The sequence below is a fragment of the Condylura cristata genome, unplaced genomic scaffold (assembly GCF_000260355.1).
Source record: "Condylura cristata isolate star-nosed mole 26May11 unplaced genomic scaffold, ConCri1.0 scaffold00001, whole genome shotgun sequence".
Taxonomy (NCBI): domain Eukaryota; kingdom Metazoa; phylum Chordata; class Mammalia; order Eulipotyphla; family Talpidae; genus Condylura; species Condylura cristata.
In genome coordinates, this window is record NW_004567102.1 from 35,784,378 (window position 1) to 35,805,575 (window position 21,198).

The 21,198-nt window shown below is 40.9% G+C and overlaps 1 protein-coding gene across 1 annotated transcript in view; it reads left to right on the top strand.

The window, feature by feature from the left end:
- Positions 1-13,176: 13,176 nt before the first annotated feature.
- Positions 13,177-21,198, top strand: part of NT5E (5'-nucleotidase, ecto (CD73)) — a 47,829-nt gene continuing 39,807 nt past the window's right edge. Inside the window, exon 1 of the mRNA XM_004673661.2 lies at positions 13,177-13,560. Coding sequence (XP_004673718.1) covers positions 13,222-13,560 — 339 coding nt within the window. The 5' untranslated portion in view covers positions 13,177-13,221. The remainder of the gene's footprint in view (positions 13,561-21,198) is intronic.

Consider the following 21,198-nt stretch of genomic DNA (forward strand, 5'->3'; position numbering starts at 1 on the left):
AATTTAAATATTTAATTTATCATGAAAATTACCAATACTTATAGATAGAATTTTCAGAAATAGTTATCCTGTAAATACAATGTTTAGAAAAATTCAAAGCATAAGCAAAATCTGTTCTAGAAATCACTATTCACTTTAGATGGAAAAAAACTTAAACAGAGATTCAAAAAGAAATAGTCATTGGCTCTGTGACATTTCTTTCTCTTCAATAAACATCACTAAAACAATCTTTGCTATTTTTCCTAATTAAAGCCCAACCCACTCTGGGAAGTCTTTTCCTTTGACCATCTGAAGCAATAGTGATGTCTCCCTCTCCTGAATTTCTCTATAATATTTATATCACAGCATGTGCAATAGAGGTCATCTTAGGTTTGTGTATGCCTGTTTCTCAAGCTAAAGTTTGTCAAGAAAAAATATGTATAGTGTTAACCTTTGCACCCTCCAGAGTGATCAACATCATGCCTAGTGCACTGTAAATGTCCATGAGGTAATTTATTGATTAAGGCAACTGGGGCCCCCCAATATATATGGAAAGGAATGAAGAGGCAAGAGATGGGAACTCAAGAAAGGAAATGAGGAAGGAGAAAGGCAGAAATGCAGGAGAAAGCTGCACATGGAAACGCCGTAGGAATCTATTCGGTAAAAGTCTCCAGTACAGGAAATCCAACCCAATCCAAGGTGATCTTCTTCCAGAAAATTGTGACTATATGGCAACCCAAGAAACACCTAACTAGCTGATGAGAACTTAAAGGAGTTTAGTTAATCAAAGCGTATTCTCAGAACTTTTTAAATGTCTATGGAACAGGCATTGCTGATTTCTCAAACACTTATCAATTGAGCAGATTAGTCACCAGTCAAGAATTTAGGCTCATCCAGACTATTGATTAAATTAAAAGTCATCACTTTTTTCCTAAGTTAAATGAGCTTTGCACCTTTATAGTAATATTCCTGCTCCTGTACTTGATTAAGCTACCTGCTTGGGTAACATGATGGTCCAGGAAGAAGAGGCTGCCTTGGTTCGCCCACGCTTCTTGCTTAGTTTAAAATATTCCACTGCCAGTGACACATCCAGAGTTACTGACATGAAACAGCCCAAGAACCCTAGAATACATGTTATGTTCTTCAATGCAAGACAAGCCCCCTAAAAAAGGTCCTGTAGACCAGGAGAGAAAGTAATGATAATAATGAACAACTATATACCAGAGACATTTTAAGGGGTGGAGTGGGGAATGGGATCAAAAATGGGGCGGGAAGGGGGAAGATGGGGGGGGGGAGAGTGCACTGGACTATGGTGGTAGCACAGGGTGATATGGTGATGGGAAGCCCAGGGGGATTACAACTGAGATGGAAAAAGGCACAAAATGATGTAAAAACAAACTATTGTATTATTTTTAAAAACATCACAATATCTTAAAAATGTGAAGTTGTAAGAATACATTTTACTGATTTATTCTGAAAAAAAAAAGATCCTGTGACTAGACTTAAGAAGGACTCAACAGATTGTGAAGAATTACATCTGAAACATCTTAATTCCTGAGATGTCTGCCACTTTGACTTGATGTTGCACAATTCTAACCCTCTCGGCTCCTCAGTGGTTACCAGGCTGCTGGTCCTTCTTTGCCCACCACTTCAAGTTTTCTGGAAATGCTGGAGCCAGACTACAAGAAGGAAAAAAGGAGCTGCTTGTTTCTTTCAGTTGCTACTCAGCACAAGGTCTGGCACAGTGGTATCTTGAGTTCAAGCCTAAGTTTCACAGAAAACATGCATACAAAAAAAGATATTATTATACTTGATTTTTCAGTCCAGAGAGGGTGTGTTCAGGTAACACTGGTCTAGGAAGTTAACATTCTTGACTTGTAGTTATTTCCAGAGCAGTAGGAGGCAAGAAGAGGAAGGAAAGAGATATGGGCAAAATGACATCAGACTATGGGTCAGCCCCAGCTGCAATGATATCCTCAGAAGAGTGGTGGCAATTTTATGTTGCATTCAGGGTCTTATAAACTTCTTTTTGTTAAGTTTGAATTAAAGATTCAGTTCATTTTTAAAGGCAGAATTATAAATAACATGGCTTTGGAGAACATTAATCACTGAACTAAATTTTATGATTTCAAGTACAAATTTTTTTAATTTTAATGTATACATGGATGACCAGTGGATCCTAATGCAGATTCTGGTTCAGTAAGTCAAGGGTAGGACCTGAGATTCTGCACGTATGACAAGCTTCTGGCCTAGTACTGCTGGCCTTGAACCACTTTTTTTAAGGAAGGCGCTTGACTACATTGGTAAATACAGGGTGGGGATTTGAAAGAATGTATTCTGTTCCCAAAAGCACTTAAGTGGACAACTTTCCAATTATTCACACAAAATAATATCAGATTAATTCTAAAACTTAACAGAAACTATATCCCAATTTCACTCATAGTTACTGATATCAAAATTCTAATTAAAATATTAGAAAAAAAAGAAAAGAAAAAATAAATAAAATATTAGAAAAGAAAATAATATTTTAAAAGACCACAGCCCCCACAATCAAAGGAAATTCAGCTGGGGAGCGCAAAGTTGGTTAAGTATCAGCAAATCGTTATAATGGAAGTTCAAAAAAGAACAGGCAATTGCCTCAATAAATATGGAAAAGATGTTTGTAAAATCCAAAATCAATTGTTTTGTTAATTAGAAAAGTAGTAATTAAATAAGATATAAAAGAAATAGAAGACATGAACAATTAGCTAACTATTCTATTAGCTAATTCGACACAGCAGAGATCTAAACAATATTCCACCAAACAACAGAATATATAATCTTTTCAGGTGCACACAGAACATGCTCCAGGATAATCACATGGTAGATCATCAAACAAATCTCCACAAGTTAACAAAAATTTAAAGCATGCAAAACATGTTCTCCAATCATAACAAGAAAAAAATAGAAAGCAATAAATAAAGGAAATTCAGGAAATACACAAGTAATGTGAAGATTAAGTTTTATACTCCTTTGTAGCCAACAGATGAAAGAAGAAACCAAGAAAAATAAGAAATCACTATGACACTAATGTAATGAGACATGAAAGAGAGGAATCAGCGAAGGCAGTATTTAAAGGAAGACTTATAACTACAAATACCTGAAAAGTAGAAATATTTCAAATAAATAACCTACTCATTTTCTTAAAAAGGCCTACTCTTTCTAGAAAAAGCTAAACCTGAGACAAATAAAAATAGAAAAATAATGAAGAATTAAGGGCTAAAAAGAAAATAATTTTAAATGTTTTAAGTAGGTTCTTCTAAAAGATCTGTAAAAATGGTACAGATTACACTGAATAAGAAAATTAAAGAGGCCCTCCCTGGTGGCCTAAGGGGTTAAAGCACAGCCTTATGCTATTGCAGCCACTGCGATGTGAATTCGATGGGGGTGGGGAGGAGGGTGACACTCATGGCATGGCAGACCTATCCTGACCTGTCCACTGCTCCCCTCAGCAGTGTATTTTAGTCAATCTGCCTGTTCTGCTCCCCATTCTGTCTCTGGTGAATCCCCTCACACCCGTGCACCTCTGTCCTGTACCCCAGTTCCGTATGCATAAATAAATAAATCCTTTTTTAAAATGAATTTAATTTAAAAATAAAAGAAAACTAAACAAGACTCAAATTACTTAAATATAGACTAAAGAGAAGACATTACTAGCAACCTTACAGAAAAAAAAAGAATAAAAAGGATTATGAATAATCATATGCCAACAAATTCAATAACCTAGATGTAATGACACATTCCCCAGAAAGGCACAAACTGCTGATACTAGCACAAGAAAAAATAGAAAATCTTAATAGACCTATAAGCAGTAAAGGAAATCCCAGGCCCAGATGGCCTCAATGGTGAGTGCTCCCAAATATTCAGAGAGAAGTTAGTGCCTGTCCCTCACAAACACTCATGAAAAAAAAATTGAATGGGGAAGAAAACTTCTTATTTCAACCTATAAGGCCAATATTACTGCAATATCCCAAGATTAGAAAACCACAAACCTATGCACACAGACACAAAATTTCTCAACAAAAAAAATTCTATGTCATGCCTCAGTGGATTTATCTAAGAAATTTATCACATTCTTCCTAAGAACTGAGTTTGATGCAAGGCAGCAAGGGGTATCAAAGCCGGCTGGGGACACTGCCCAAGTAGTTACTGGTCACTGTCTGGGTTCTTCACCCAAGTGTACAACATCAAGACTACTCAGGTTCAGAGAACAACAATAAAGTTACTTATTTAACAACCTAGGGAGAAATAGAGCTGCTGAGGGCAAAGGGCCATACACACAAAGTGGTGTCGAGTGTTTTCCAGTCCTAAACAAAAGCAGGTTTCTTCCTGCCACTGAGGTCGCAGAGCTACTCTCCTGAACAATGGGCCACAGTGCAAGATGGCCTCCTCCTGCCAGAGTGGACATGCAGCAGCCAGTCTATACACCAGGTCCTGACTCGCTAAGACAGCAGAAGATACAATAGCAGATGCTCCATGAGCTGGCAAGATGACCTAGCACAGTACCAGACAAGCAACAGTCACAACAAAAGCTACAATATTCAAGGGACCTGATAAATGGCCACACTCATGCCTGGCTCTGGGCCTTCACCTTTTTCCTCCAGGCCACAACAGCAACGAACAGGAAACAGTTTCAGTTACTCACCTACTTGTGAAGCCTCCAAACTACCTCTCAAAATAGGAGCTAAATGACGACCTCACTCACACAGCTCAGGAAAACACCTGCCTGGCTCCCTGGTCTTCATCTTCTTTGCCAAGCCATAACAGCCTTCTGGAAATCAGTGCTTGGGGGCCCAAATCTACTGAATCCAAATGCTGACCCTCAAATGCTGAATCCAAAAAAAAAAAAAAAAGATCTATTACGAGGAAGACTCTTTGCAATCCCTCTGCAATCACTTATATCACTTAGCTGTAGCTCTCCTCCACTTTTTAGCATTTTCCCTGGGGCTATCTATCCTGATCAGAAGCCCCCCTAGAGGGGACCCCAACTGTAGCAGTCTTCTGGCTTCAGTCACCAGTTACAAGTTGACAGACATAATGGTGATATACCAAGCAGTCTCGCCATCCTAAGACTGGCTTGGAAATAGGTGAGGACTGAGCCAATAAAGTCAGGTTAATATTATATTAGTAATTACGATAGGTTTAAGTAATTAAAAGTAGGGTTATTTCTGCTTATGATCATTAGCACGATACTCAAGCTCTCAAACTTCAGGTGCCCCTTCTATAATACAGTTAACAAAAGTATCCAATTCATGGCAGTTGTAAAAATTAAAAGATTAAATACACTTTTATAGGCACATGGAAGGGGTCTGAAGGGATCCTCTCCAGCTGATGGCCCCTGAGAATCTAAATTCAATCATTCTGCTAAAAGGAAGGAGGGAATTCAGGTATTTTAATACATGTCAGCCTGTTGGCATGAGCAGAACTCAGCATCCACAGAGTGATTCTTGGGCTCCAATTACTACCAGTTTCCCTCTCAATTCCCTGGCAACCATTCCAGTGAGAGTCCACTGTCCTTGAAAGAAGCCCATCCCTGGGCCAGCAACACCCCACATGCTGTCACCAAGTGGTAATCTCTTGGGCCTCTCTTTTTTATGTTCAGAAAGTACACATCATTTCTTCTTACATAAAGTGAAAAACTACACCACTGGGGAAACAAGAATCTTGCCCAAGGTCTTAGGGCTCATTTTCCAATCCATGTTGCCTTCCTTTCTAAAGAGGTAACAATGTGTTCCACTCTGAGTCCAGAAGGCTAGATAATCAGACAGAGCTCAGCTACCCTGAACTAGACAAAATGTTTCTCCTTCTGTGCCTTAGCCTCAACTCTGAAAAGGCTGCTGTGAGAATTAAATAAAACAGAGATAAAAGTGTCCACCACTGAACTAGCTACATAGAAGGCCCTCCTTACTTTCCCTACAGTTTAAAAAAAATGTGTGGGTGTGCACTTTTTATTTTGTAGTTTTTTTATTTAGGACATAACTATATTCAACTGAACTGTGTTTTTCCACAAATGGTTAGACTCTTCCAAATTTCTGATTTAAAAAAAAATTAAAAAGCAACACTATTTTTAAACGTGAATTGGGATATCAAAATAATCTTCAGGACTTTGAGGTTTTTTTTTTTCCTTTTTTTAAGATTTATTTATTTATGCATATAAGAACTAGGGTGTAGGGGGGTGAGGGTTGAGGGGATTCACCAGAGACAGAGTGGGGAGCAGAACAGTGTACTGAAATCCACTGCTGAGGGGAGCAGCAGGTGAGACAGGAGAGGTCTGCTGCGCCATGTGGATCAGCTCTCTGGTCAAGGATCAAACTTGTGCTGCAGTGGCTGGTGATAGCTTGATAACATATGTCTTTAACCTCTGCACCACCAGAGAGGACCCTTTAGGACTTTGTAAAAATAACCTCATAAAAGCCCTAGGAAATTCACTCTGTGTGAAGGGAATGACCCAATGGTAAAAATAACATTTAATAAGCATTACTGTAGGACTCCAAAGGTCTGGGAACAGGTGCTGATCCAGCCTGTGGATGTGTCCACCCTTGGAGCCATGGTTCCTGATGCTTCTCTCAAGATCAAGTGGAATTCCCATGTTCATGTCACCATTCGGGGGCAGCCTAACCAGTAAATTTCTTTTATAATAATCATTGAGGCCACTGCAAAGAGTTTTACATTTGCTGGGCAGCATGGCAGATGTGTCAATAGAGAGAGCCAGGTATAGTATGATTCTCTGCCCTCTGAAACACTCACTATGATAAGGTTTCTGAAATTTTGTTTCTAGTGAAGAAAAGACTCCAAATGTGATGTTTGAGAAATGACATTTCTCTTTAATATTTTGACACATGGAGAATTGGCAGCCTTGAAGTCCATGCTTACATCTGGTGGAAACTACATGTCATCTCTTTGAAAGAACCTTCATGTTTTGGCCACTATCTGCTGGCTGTTGTCAAAAAAGAAAAATTACTAAAAGTTACAAAGAACTCTGCATGTTCTGGATGTGATTTAGTAAATCAGGAAAATTGCCATATAAAACTTTGTCTGAAAAGAAACATTTCATAATCTTTGCACAGATGAAACCTCTACAGCACTTTGTCATGCATCTTGTTTTGTTCCTTTCATAAAAAAGAATCTTTCTCCAGTCATCACCACACATTGGTAGTGCCACAGAGAGGCACTGACAGCTAAGACACCTCCTAATATCCTGTGGAAATTGTTCTGTAACCAAGCAGGCAATACATATCAGAAGCAGAACTCTGGGTCACGGTATTTTCCAATTGTGGTAAAATATATATATATATATAAAACAGAAAATTTATCATTTTAATCATTCTTATTGCACAAGTTAGAGGCATTAAGCACATTCACACTTTTGTGCAATCACCCCCAATATCCTAAAAGATTTTTTTTCACATATACCTGACCATTGTCCACAAGCTGCACATTTCATCCCACAACTTATCTATGACTGGAAGTTTGTGTTTCTTAATCCCTTTTAATCCCATTCAATACATTTTTAAAGACATTGGCAAGAAATGTCATGTATAGTATCTCTCTACCACTCAGAAGAGGAAAATCCTCCAAAGTAAATAAAATTATGAACAGGAGATTCACTTTTTCTAAAAGATAAAGAAAACCTTTTATTACTTTAAATTGAGTGGGAACTATGTATGTTAACTGCTGATTATTCATACCACATGAAGAAAATAAATGGATTAGAAATCCTATATTTGCATGAAAACTATTGAAAGAAACATTCTTTACTGGCTAAGCTGCTAACATGAAAAAAAGGAATGGACTTACATCATTCTCTTTTTTTAATGGGGTTTTGTTTATTTAGAGCAATTTTAGGTATGCAGACAAATTGAAAGGAAACGAGATTTCCCATATGCCACTTGGCCGCACAAATGCACAATTTCTCCTACTGTCAATATCCCATATCAAAGTGATAATAGTTGTAATCAATGAACACACTGACTAGTATATCACTATCACCCAAAGTCTATCTTCTACCTTAGAGTTCACTCTTGGTGTTGTACAGTCTATGAATTTTGACAAATGTATAACATATCCACTGTTCTAATAACATACAGAGTAGTTTCACTGAGCTGAAAAGTCTCCACGCCACATATTCATCCCTCCCTCCCTCCCTGGCACTTACTGATGCTTCAGTGTCTCGTTTTCCCTTTTCCAGAATGTCACCAAGTTGGAATCATATCGTTTGTAGTTGAAATCATATTGTTTTCATATTAGCTTCTCTTGCTACATATATGCATTATGGGTTTTCTCTTTGTCTTTTCATGGTCTCATATCTTGTAGAATAAAAAAAAATCAGATTCTCTTTAGCACTAAATGTTTTTCCATTGTTTGAATATTTCATAGCTTATTTACCACCTGAAGAACATCTGGTCGTTTCCACATTTCAGTAATTCTGACTAAGGCTCCTATAAATGTTCGTGAGCAGATTTTTTTGTGTGTGACTTAGAATTTAACATTTGAGTAAATACAAGCAGCAAGATTGCCAGGTTTTATGGTAATAATATATTTTGCCAACCTGTCTTCCAAATTTATGCACAACTTTCATCTTCTACCAATAATCAATGAGAATTCCTGTTGCTTCATATCCTTGTTAACATTTGTTGTTGTCAGGATTTTGGATTTTGATCACTCTAGTAGATGTGCAGTGCAGTGATATCTACCACACCGTTTGCACTAAAATCCAAATCTTAACTTGCATTTCCTTAATGGATTATAATAGGGAGCATCTTTTCATATGTTTGGTTTCTGTTTTATTTTATGCTATCTGGGTATCATGGTTAGAAAGATTCTGTTCAAATCTTTGGTCCATATTTTAATTATTTGTTTTCTTATAGTCGAGTTTTAAGAGTTTTCTTTGTGTTTTTAAATAAATGTCCATTATTGGATATTTCTTTTGCACATATTTTTCCCAGTCTATAATGTATCTACTTTTTTTTAAAGTTTTATTTATTTATGCATCAGAACTGGGGTACAAGCCAGAGGTCAGGGGTGGTGAGAGGATTCACCAGCGACAAGGTGCAGAGTAGAACAGGGAGATCTGTGAAGTACGCTGCTGAGGGGAGCAGCGGCCCATCCAGGAGAGGTCTGCTGCGCCATGTGGGTCACCTATGGGTCCTGGGATGGAACTCGCACTGAAGTGGCTGCAGCTAGCTAGCAGTGCTGCTTTCTAACCTGTTGTGCCACCAGGGAGGGCTGTATCTACCTTTTTATTTAATTTTGGGATTACATTTTTGCTCTCCCTTATGTGCACATGTTCCACTCACCCTCCACCAAACCACCCCTGCCTGTCCCCCTCTGCTCCCCTCATCTCCTCCTTCCTTCCCCAAAGTTTAGTTATGATCTTAGAAGTATTCTTACAAAGCAGATGTTTTAATTTTTTCCCCCACTGTTATCGAAAAATAATCGATATACATTAACGTAAAAGTTTAAGGCATACAGGATGATGGTTTGACTCACATGCATTTTGAAGTGATTCTGGTAGACTTTGCCTGTGATATCTGTGTATTTAGGTATTTGCTTTCTTCTTGAGGTCCCCCAAAGTTGCTGGGATTCCCAAGGAGTGGTTTTCTACCCAGATAGACTTGGAATCCTAAAAGCAAGACATTCAGGCTCAATTTTAATTCCTGACATGCTCACATGTGGACATGCGGGGGTCTTAACTATGATATTTTAATCAAAACTTCTGTATGCATTCAAATTTCCCATACCCTACTATAGAGAAAAGGAAAGTCTTATTGAATATTTGCAAATAAATATTTTGCCATGAGAAATAAGAATACTAACTAAAAGTTTTCATATTTTGGGGGTGTCAGAAAGAAAAAGCAAATATTTCAGCGCTGTTCACAAAAAAATAAAACGAACATGTTATTTACTATTGCTGCAGCCATAGCTCAAAACAAGCATTAAATCTGGATAACACATAAAAACAGTAATACTTCAAGCAAAAAAAAATTTTAAACTATATAAGTCCTCCATAGATAATTCAGTCTCATGTATAAAATGGCAATGTCTTGATAGCAATTATTAAAAATCCAGTTTTCCATAAGCTCTGTGATTTTTATCCTCAGTTTCATAATAACCCTGTATTCTTAGCATATTTCCTAGAGTCTTTGTCCTATGAATCCCTCTAAACATGGAGTCGATCAATATTTCCATATGTTGCAAAAGACTTCAAAAAAACTATAATTAAAATATGACTGTTGAGCAATTGACAAGGAAAATTGCTCAATTTTTGTGACCAATAATATTTTAGAAATAACCGGAAATGCCAAGTGACAATATTATATCAAAGTGTATTATACTTTTAAGAAATCACCCGTAATTTTATAATATTAATATTTACATACAAGCTATAGTTAAGTATTTATCCTTATGTGACAAACTTGCCAGTGAAGTTTCAACATACCCAAACTGACCCCATCTAATACATCTTTCCACAAGGAGAACAATTTCTTGGGTGTCTTACAAGCCCTTCTAAGCTCTCCCACTTTTCCTTCTAATTGAGTAAAGACATTATTTTAGAATGTTAATTTCTATTCCCCAACAACAGCTTTCTGAGTGCAAAAGAATGGACTTGCACTCTTATCTTTCACTATATGCAAAAACGAACTCATAGCAGGTCAAAGACCTAATCAAGACCTGTACCATAAAACTCTTAGAAGAAAAAATAAGGGAAAAACTTCATAACATCAGATTTGGCAGTGATTTCTTGGATGTGACACTAAAAGCATAGGTAATAAAACTAAAAATACATAAATGGGACTTCACCAACTTTTAAAAATTTTGAGCATGAAAGAACACTGTCCACAGAGTGAAAAGTCAACTCATGGAATGGGGAAAATCATATATCTGACAAGGGATTAATATCTAGACTATATAAAGTCTCCCACAATTTCAGCAGACATTTCTCCAAGACATACACATAGAAAATAAGTAAATGAAAAGATGCTTAACTTCAAGAAATCATTAGGGAACTGTAACTCAAGCCACAGTAAGTTACTACTTTAAACTCTTAGGATGACTATTATCAAAAACCAGGAAATACATATTGATGAGGATGTGAAGAAATTGGAGCCATTGTGCATTTCTGGTAGAAATGTAAAGTGGCACAGTTGTTATAGAAGAAGGATGGCAGTTCCTCAGAAAAATTAAATATAGATTTACCATATGATTGAACAACTCCATTTCTGGGTGTATACACAAAAGAATAGAAAATAGAAACTTAAATAGATATCTGTACACTAGATTCAGAGTAGTGTTATTCATAATAACCCAAATGTGGAAACAACTTAAGTGTCCATAAATGATGGGTAAACAAAATGTGTTGGGTGTGTTTATACACACATGTACATACATAAAAAGGGATTTTATTCAATCTTGCAAAAGGAAATAAATTTTGAAACATGCAACACTGATGAACATTAATGATATTATGCTAAGTGAAATAAGTCTGTCACAAAATGAAAAATATTGCATGATTCCACTTACATGAGTTATTAAGTTGGTTAAAACAGTGGCCTCTCTAGGGGCGCAAGGGGTTAAGTTTCAGCACTATTAAGCTATCTACAGCTCTGTTGATCCCTGGCCAGGGAGCTGACCCATAGAATGCAACAGAACTCTCCTGTCTCACTGCTGCAGCATATTTCAGTAGATCTTTCTGTTCTGCTCCCCACTCTGTCTCTGATGAATCCTCTCACCTACCAGCACATCTGGCCTACATTCCAGCTCTTGTATGCATAAATAAATATTTCTTTAAAAAAAAAACTAGGGCCCTCCCTGGTGGCGCAGCGGGTTAAAGCACTGCACTGAGAAACTAAAGCCACTTCCTCATGAGTTCGATTCCCGCCTGCCCCAGAGGTGACCACATGGCGTGGCAGACCTCTCCTGACCCGCCCGCTGCTCCCTCAGCAGTGTACTTCGTTGATCTGCCTGTTCTGCTCCCTACTCTGTCTCTGGTGAATCCTCTCACCCTCCGCATCTCTGGCCTGTACCCCAGTTCTGTATGAATAAATAAATAAATCTTTAAAAATAAATAAATAAATAAATGAAATGAAATAAAACTAGTTGAAATGGTAACTTTTGATATGCTTATTTCATCACAATTTTTAAATAAAGGGTTAGCTTGATGTATTTTGGAAAAGTTCAAAGCCTACATTTACTATTCTGTAAAGCATAAATCATAGCAGCTAGTAGGGACTCCAAATCCACTCTCTTCTTTTCCCAAAGCAGTAAGATTTCAATTCGAAGTCCTTGAAACAGGGAATTCTGCAGCAATTTTAAATACAATTATTATGAGGTTTATTTTATTCATACTTATTATTGCTAAAAGCTTTGCATTAAACAGGTAAAAGCACACATGCATACACACAGTCTGTAATAAAACATTAAGTCCCAAAAACAGAACAGAAAAAAAATGCCTAGAAAAGCAACTGAGAGCAGCACATCCTATAGCTGCTGATTTTACTCGGCATGGTCTGTTTCAGCCTCCAAGCGCTGTCCACGCATTTCTGCTGTTGATAGCCAAGATTTTAATCTTGACTAAACTTGAAACTATTGATCAACTAAAATGATTTATTGGCATGTGAGCCTGCCTCTAACCAATGTGGGACCTGCTGCGTCAAAATGAAAGAGATCACATTTCATAATCCACTTCTTGTTCCCATCACCCAGAGAGCAGGGCGCTAGGCTCTCTTGCCTCTCTCATAGTCCCATCTTTCTCTCGGCTTTCCTTTCCTTTCTTCTCTTTCCAGTGATGAGCTCGCGGTACCAGAAACCCAACACAAACCTTGCATTCCCTTTAGAAAATTCCACTCCTCAAAAGAAAAAATCAGCGAGAACCTACGTGCGGGGTACACACTTGACCATCCCCTCGCCACCAGGGTAGAGCAGTCCCAGTGGGACTGCTGGCACCTAGGTCCCCAGTCGGTCGGGATGGTGGCTGGTGCCTCCTCACTGTTCGCAGGACGCGAGGACCCCTGTAGCCGCTCCCAGGTCGCCCCCGAGCCGCAGGCGTGGCTGGGCCTCAGGGCCGGCCTCCAGGCTGAAGGACACGCCCCGGTTCCCGCCCCACCTTGCCAGGGCGCCTAAGTCGCGCGGCCGCTGCGCGGGCGGCAGCCACTCGCAGCCACTCGCTCGGCTAGCGGAACTCGTGCTGCTCCGCGCGCAGCAGCCATGAATGCCCACGCCGCACCCGCGCCCGCGTTGTGGCTCCTCGCGTTGGGCGCGATGCTGTGGCCCAGGGCCGCCCCCTGGGAGCTCACCATCCTGCACACCAACGACTTGCACAGCCGACTGGAGCAGACCAGCCAGGACTCCAGCAAGTGCGTCAACGCCAGCCTTTGCGTGGGCGGCGTGGCGCGGCTCCACACCAAGGTGCAGCAGATCCGCAAGAAGGAGCCCCACGTGCTGCTGCTCGACGCTGGCGACCAGTACCAGGGCACCATCTGGTTCACTGTGTACAAGGGTGCCGAGGTGGCGTACTTCATGAACGCCCTGGGCTACCAGGCCATGGTAAGTGGGCGGCGAGCCGGGGAGGCGACCTGGGATCCCGCCCGGGGCCGGTGGGACGAAAGTCCGGTGCAGGCCAGTGTGCGGGTGGGTTCAGACGTGCACGTCTTGGGTAATTCGGCTGAAGCAGACTGATGGTGTTAAGCCGGCTTTTTGGAGTGCGTGAGTGTAAGAAACAGAGCCCACCCCCCTGCCTGGGGGGCGTTCAGCGGGGCTGGGGTTGCGCTGGAGCGTGGGCTGCCGTCCGGCCCCAGGGGCCACCGTCCGGCCCCAGGGGCCACCGTCCGGCCCCAGGGGCCACCGTGCACTCCTCAGGAATCCCTCATTCACTGCTCAGGCCCCAAAGCATTTTATCAAAAGGGAAACCAAGAGTTAAAGATTTGAAGTAAGTTAAGTAAGTCACCTGCTCCTAAAGAGCAACGCAGGTCCCTTAGTTCTCAGAGATTCACCAGGTTAGACTCACAGCCTGGAGTGAGTTCACTGCTCAGCCACGTACTGGGTGCAATTTATTTCTCACTGCCTTAGTTCCATCCTCTATGAAAAGGGGTTATACTCGTATTATCCTTCAGATCTAATGGTATTTACCCTCAAAAGATTGCCTGGCACATATGTGTCCCTGTGAGTTTTTCTTGTCACTTAATAATTTATAAAATAAATGTATATGTTACTTAATAAAGTACTTATTTCCAGATGCCACAGTATATATTTCTTAAGTCCTTTTTTAAAAAGATTTATTTTATTTATGTATGCCAGAGGTACTGGGGTGGGGGGTGGGCGGGAGGAGGTTGCAAGGGGGTGAGAGGATTCACCAGAGACAGAGTGGGGAGCAGAACAGGCAGACTGAATGAAACACACTGCTGAGGGGTGTGTTTGTGTGTTTGGGGTGGTGGGGGGTGGGGAGCGGACAGAAAAGGTCTGCTGCAGGATGTCCTCAGCTCCCAGGCCGGAATCAAACTTGTGCTGCAGCACATAGCTTCATGGTATTGAGAGTTAACCCCTCTAGCCACCAGGGAGGCCCAGTTACATGCATATTAAAGAAAGAAACTCCCAGAGAGAACCGCAACAGGAAACACTTTTTCAAATAATCTTAATAAAATATGTTTGGCATTGAGATGAGGGACTCTTAAAGCCTGAGTAAGAATTTAATCGAAGCTTCTCAATACTCTTTTAATGGTGATGACTTCTTTGTTGAACCACATTCTAGAAAAGGGGCAGAAAAGTTACCTACACAATAGTGAATAAATGTAAACAAAAGGCATAATGTGCTTTTTAATTTTTTTGAGGCAATTTTGTTTTACAACACAATATGTGATACAGAGGTAAAGGATCACATCTCTGGAGACTTATTAACACTCCACAGCCGCCTCTGAGACACCTTATAGTCTTCCACCAAAGTCCACTGGGCCCCTTCTCACCATGCTCTCCCCTCTCCCCTTCCTCTCTGGTTTCCACAGTCAGATTTCTGGGATTTGTTTTGATTTGGTTTGGTCTGATGTTTAGTTTTGTTTCTCTGTATTTCTCATATGAGTGAAAATATCCAGTATTTTGTCATTTTCCTCCTGGCTTATTTCATTTAGCAATATTCCCTTTAGTTCTATCAAAGTTGTTTTAAATGATAAGAGCTCAGCTTTTTTATTGCTGAATAGTATTCAGTTGTTTATATGGACATGTTCAGTTCTTTTTCTTTCAAACCATCACCCAGTTTAATCCTGTGAAAAATTCTAAAGAGATGCAGCATAACAGTGGAGAAACTGGGGGCAAGAAATATTAGGAGTTTTAGAAGAGCAAGAGCCCCAGGGGAGCCTGTGAAGTTCACTTGTGGGGACGAAGGAGAAGTGTGGTCAGGCTGGGGTACGGAGGGCTAGCGTGACCTTTCTATTGTGAGTTTTGCGATAACATGTAAAGCAGCAGCAAGTCAAATGGACCTCTAAATGGCAGATCTCATCTGGAGGTTTTCGCCACCATCAGAAGGATTGTCCCAGGCTAAGCACTGTATTTCCACAGCTTGACCTGCCTGACGCTTTGCACATAGTAATGGCAGAATAAATATTGTTGCTAGCCTCAGACTCCATTACCTCCCAGAAGGGTAGGATAAACCTTACAGTTTGTTTTGATTTCACATACAAACCACAGCTCTGTAAACTTCCTTTTGTGACACCCTTTTCTCCACAGTTGTATAAATTCTTCTTAGTGGAAAAAATGAGACTTTTTAGTTGCCCCCAATAATAATGTTTTCTTCTGTAAGTCAAATTGAGCTCATGGTGTTAATCATCATATCAAGTGTTTCTGACAGGATGTCTGGGTGAGGCTGGAGCAAGTTACAGCCCATCACCACCCGGAGTGCTTAGAATACTTCTTGTTGGATGAGATTGCTTTCTTTTACATTTCACGCAAAATCACTGGACTGGGGCCAGAGGCAAAATAGACTGCTTATATCGTGTTGGCAGGGAGTACAGAGGGGAGGTGATGAAACAATAAGATCTTGATAGCATTTCCTCAGCACTTACTCTGCAGTTCTGGAGTTTAGCAAACATGATTTGACCTGCTTAAAATCTCAGTTTTGTAAGCTTTAGCATGTGATAAAGCTCATCTTATTTTGGTTTTACAGAGATTTTTTTGCTGTCATTTTTTTTTATAATATCTACTTTCAGGAATTTATTTCTGTTTTGCTATTAAAGTTCATCCACCCTACCCACCCAGCCACCAGCCACATCTAGAATGTTAGGAAGGAGATTCAGATAAGAGTGGAGAAGTGCTGTGGTTGGGCAAGTCCAGCTCTCTGAAATCACACCAGGCTAGAGGTGTCCTTTCTAAAGACTCAAGGGTAAGGAAGCCAAACAGGAACAGTCCAAATCTAATTTAACCCCAGTGGTATTTGAGAACATCATAGAGATAATAGATGTTCTAGATTGGCATGGCCAGTGAGAGCTGCTGAAGCAGTTCCCATGATTACGGTGGCATAAGGGCAGGACCCTGGGTCAACTGCAGGGCAGAAAACTCTAGAAGGAGGGCATCAAAAGCCACTAGTTGGTATCACTGTCTAGTGGGAGGATTAGCTTCCCACAGGCACGAGGAAGCCGGCATGGATGCTCCACTGGGTAACTTTCTCTGATATCCTGCTCCCTAACTGCAAAAGGAAAAATAACTCCCACCCATAAGAACTTTTGCAAGTAATCCATGAGATGATTAATGTAAAAACCCCCTAGCAGACTTATGGCTCATAATTAAGTATTAGTTCCATGTGCACTGCCTTAAAAATAAATAGGTAAATAGGCCCTCCCTGGTAGCGCAGCTGGTTAAAGCGCAGTCCTGCAAGCGAGCTGCAGCTTCAGTGCCTGTTCTATCCCTGCCCTGGAGGTGACCACATGGCGCAGCAGACCTCTCCTGTCTCACCAGCTTCTCCCCTCAGCAGTGTACTTTGTAAGTCGGCCTGTTCTGCTCCCCACTCTGGCTCTGGTGAACCCTCACATCACCCATGCATCTCTGACCTGTACCCCCGTTCTGTATGAATAAAATAAATAAATCTTTAAAAAAAATAGGTAAATAAATAAAGATTGTGAAGAAGGGAATGCTAGGTTTTCATCTGTTTTTAGCAGTTTTGACAGCCTGGCATGATTTACCACCACACTTCTGCCTCCATCATTTCTAAAACCCATCGTCTAAACTATCCTTAATGTTTCCTCATTGAGAGACTTAATGAAATCTCCCAAAGCATAAAGTCAAAGGGGTTCATCCCCAGATGTAGGATTCTCCCCAACCTGGTGGGCTGCCCCCCTCTCACTGGCCCCTTCTGTCCGGAAGACTGAGGTCTTGCTAGAGCGAAGTGCTCCCAGATGCTTGAGCAAGGAACTGGATTAAGGATCCTGACCCCTCTGTCTTTAATTCACCCAGGAGATCTTTAGTCAGATTTTTTTTTGTTACCTGTCCCTACCACCCACATAGACCTAATTTATATTCTTTGCCAACCTGCAGAACCTTATTGTTTCAGGTGCTTGTACTTTTTAATTATGTAACTCATCCCATTGCCCCACTCTTTCTGTTTCTTAACTTTGTCCCGGGCTGATTGCTTTTCCTATTTGTCCATGTCACCGCCTCTACTGTGTATATGTATTGTGTCCTGTGAAGATCTCAATAGATTTTACCATCTGCTCCTCTGCAGATGAGCCTGGAAGTGGTGCTAATTATGCTACAACTCCACAAATATGCTGCTCCAAAGAATCGCCTGCAGATCCTCCTTCTGAGGACTTCTTGGTTCCATACCCAAGGCAGAATTGCAGGTCGCAGGAATGTGTATACTTACTCTGACTGAGGCTGCCAAATGCCCTCCCCTGTGCTCTTTGCCCTCCCTTCTGCCGCCCCTACCCAGATGTGCACTTCCACAACCTTATCCATACCTCACGCCACACAGCTTACCAGTGGCTATAAAATTATCTCACTGTGGTTTGATCTTGTACTTTTCTAATAACTAGTTACTTTGGTTTGTTAACTTCTTGGGCATCTACCCTAACTGCATGTTCCATCCTTTGCTGTTTCTTAAATATTGGGTTGACTCTATCTTGAGTTTCAGGAGTTCTAGGTATTAATCTGTTATCAATTTTAGACATTTCAACTATTTTGACTTTGTTATGGCTATTTTGTCCATAGTGTCTTTCAATGAACAGGAATCTTTCATTTGCTATAATCAAATTAATCTTTCTTTTTTCCTTCTGATCTGTGCTTTTGAAAGTTTCCAGAAAAGCTGGTTAATTGTTTAAGCTGATCATTCCCATACTTCTCACCAGAAATTCAGAGACAATTCTATCTCTCTGACTTTTGAGAGATAATAAGTCCACATTCCCCTCTCTGGGTTTCCCCGTCCCACACATATAAAATAAGTTTAGCTAGCTCATCTATGAGGTTTCACACATCTTTGAGTAAATCAAGTGCTGAAAAATACTTTGATTCAATGTTGATTTAGTGAAATGCTTATATTGGTGAAAGACCAGGAGGATGAGGCTAAAGTACAAAAAAAGGAAACCTGTGAAAGGAGCCAGTTCAGACCAGAACAAGGCCCAAGAAATGAGTGATAAGATACACACAATATAAAGGTCACCCTGAGAAGTTTGGACTCTCTGCTGTTAAGAACCCCTGGAAGTTTCTGAGAAGTTTCTGAAAAGAGCCCCTGGAAGTTTCTGACCCTTGATGTAATAAAAACATAAATATTTTGTCTTTGTCCCTCAGGCACTGGGAGCCAAAGTCCTTAGAGTTTCCTGAGTAAATAAGTCTTTTTTATACTAATGAACCGACTGGTGACTGGGAATTCCAGGACTGCTGAAAAAAGAAAAAGCCATGATTAGAAAGTTGGAGATTTCAGTCTTGGGGGAGGAGGGGCAGAGATTGAGTTCATCACCAATAACCAGTGATTTGATCATTCTTGCCTGTGTCCTAAATGACTGGGCTGGTGAATTCTTCAAGGTGCTGGGAGCTGCTTGAGAGAGGGAGCTGAAGCTATTTCTCTCCTGCTCTCTGCAAACCTTGCCCTGAACTTAGCTTCGGTTTGGCTGTTTCTGACTTTTACCCTTCACAATAAACCAGTAATAGTAACTAAAGCACTAATGTGACTTCTGTGAGTCCTTCTATCAAATTTTCAAATCAGTGAGGGGAAGGAGAACCCCTGCTTTATAAAGGTGGTTGATCAGAAATATAGGTGACCCGGATTTACACCTGGTGTGGAAGAAGGGGTTTCAGTCTTGCAGCACTGAGCCCTTTAATTTAAGGGAGATGACCATCTGATCACCCCTGGTGGATAAGGTCAGACTTGTCTTACAGAGAACTGGAGCATCAGTTGCTGAGAGAAAAACTCTCGCTCTCTCAGTTTTGGAAGATGAGCATTAATTGGGAGAAAGGTGAAGAGGCTGGGAAAGGAGGGCACTTGTGAGGTGCAGGCACTGCATACGGAACTGCAGTGATAGGCAAAAAAAGGAACCTGCTTCACAGTAGGGACTCTATCAGGGATCAAGTCCCCTCTCTGCCACTCAAAATCTTTGGACTGTGACAGGCTGGTTAATCTTGGGAAGCGCCATTTCCACAAGTGTAGGTTGGGTGTGATGGTGGTCTTCATCCCATAGATTATTTTGTTGTTCAAAGGAGAAGAAAGAACATTTGTAAAATGCTCAGCTCTGTGCTTACCACCATAAACATTCAGCTGCACTTCTGTGAGCCTGAAGCTGGACCAATTCAGGATAATAAAAGGTTTCAAGCCAGGGCACAGAATGTCAACAAACTTAGGTGTTACTACACAGGAGCATGGGTTCTGGTACTTAAGCTCCCCCTGAACAGCTGAAACCCATTCTTTCTAGCACAGAAATGTAATCTAAAGTCCTCTGCTGAGTTTACTAAACAGGGAGTTATCAAAAGATGCCTGAGAGGGTTCAAGCCAGGGACACCGAGAGTCAGAGGGCTTTGCTATGACTGCCCGGGAACACTGATTCTTCCATTTCAGCTTACCCCGGGACAGCTGAAGCCTATTTCCAGCACAGAAATGCAATCTAAAGGACTTTCCTTGGCATGATAGACATGACAGACCCTAATGGGATGTGGAAAAATATTTGGATGGGACATGAAGACACCAGATTTTACTTTTTGGCTCTTCCAGCTCATTATCCATGTGAGTTTGAGCAGTGGTTTCCTTAGCTATGAGTGGAGCTGTGGGGAACGTGGCTGTTGCTTGTCCTTCGCCAGCTCTGTGTTGTTTCCAGTCAGCCAGCGTAACTTCGTTCATCCACAGATGTCATTTCACACACGTCTAAATTTGCTGGACGACGTATCATCTCGTCAGTGTTGCTCCCACTCGTTCCTTGTGGACTGATAACCTAGATTTTCTCCCAAGTACCGACATGGACACTGTTTCGAGATAAAGAAGTCCCCAGGATTTTTGATGGAACGTCCTTTTCTAAATACCAAAAAATGGAGCCTAGGGCATGAATAATGATGAACCCTGTCTAAAACCTGCCGCCTGGAGTCACATATATTCATGCAGTCCACAAACATAACAATACTGTCTGCCAGACTGTGCTAAATGCTGAGGACCGTGTGAGACATGCTGGGCAAAACTGTTTAGTAGATAGAGAGAGGACAGTGCCCACTTGAGCCCTTTATAGCCACAGAAAGAGGCTGGAGAAGACCTGTGAGGGAAGAGGAGGAGAAAAGCAAAGCAGAAGTAGCTAAAATCCTAGCCCATGTGCATGGAGAGTCGAACACTAACAATCTGCTTTGCTGGCCTTCATATGTACCACATATGCCCAAATCAACAGTAGGTGTGTCGCCTACTCAGAGGGGCTGGCTTAATCCAGGCAGAATAGACACCGATTCAAGTGCTCAAAGTCTCTCCTTTTAAAGAAACACAGTGTGGGCTGCTAATCCTAAATGACCTGTTCAGCCACCATTATTGTTACCTGCAGTTCTGTATTACTATACAAGGTCAGTCAGTCATAGCTAAACCTTACAAGGTGCCTTTTTTTTTTTAAGATTTATTTATTTATGGATACAGAACTGGGTACAGGCCAGAGGTGCAGGGACGGTGAGAGGATTCACCAGAAATACAGTGGGGAACAGAACAGGCAGATAGATGAAGTACACTGCTGAGGGGAGCAGCGGGCGGGT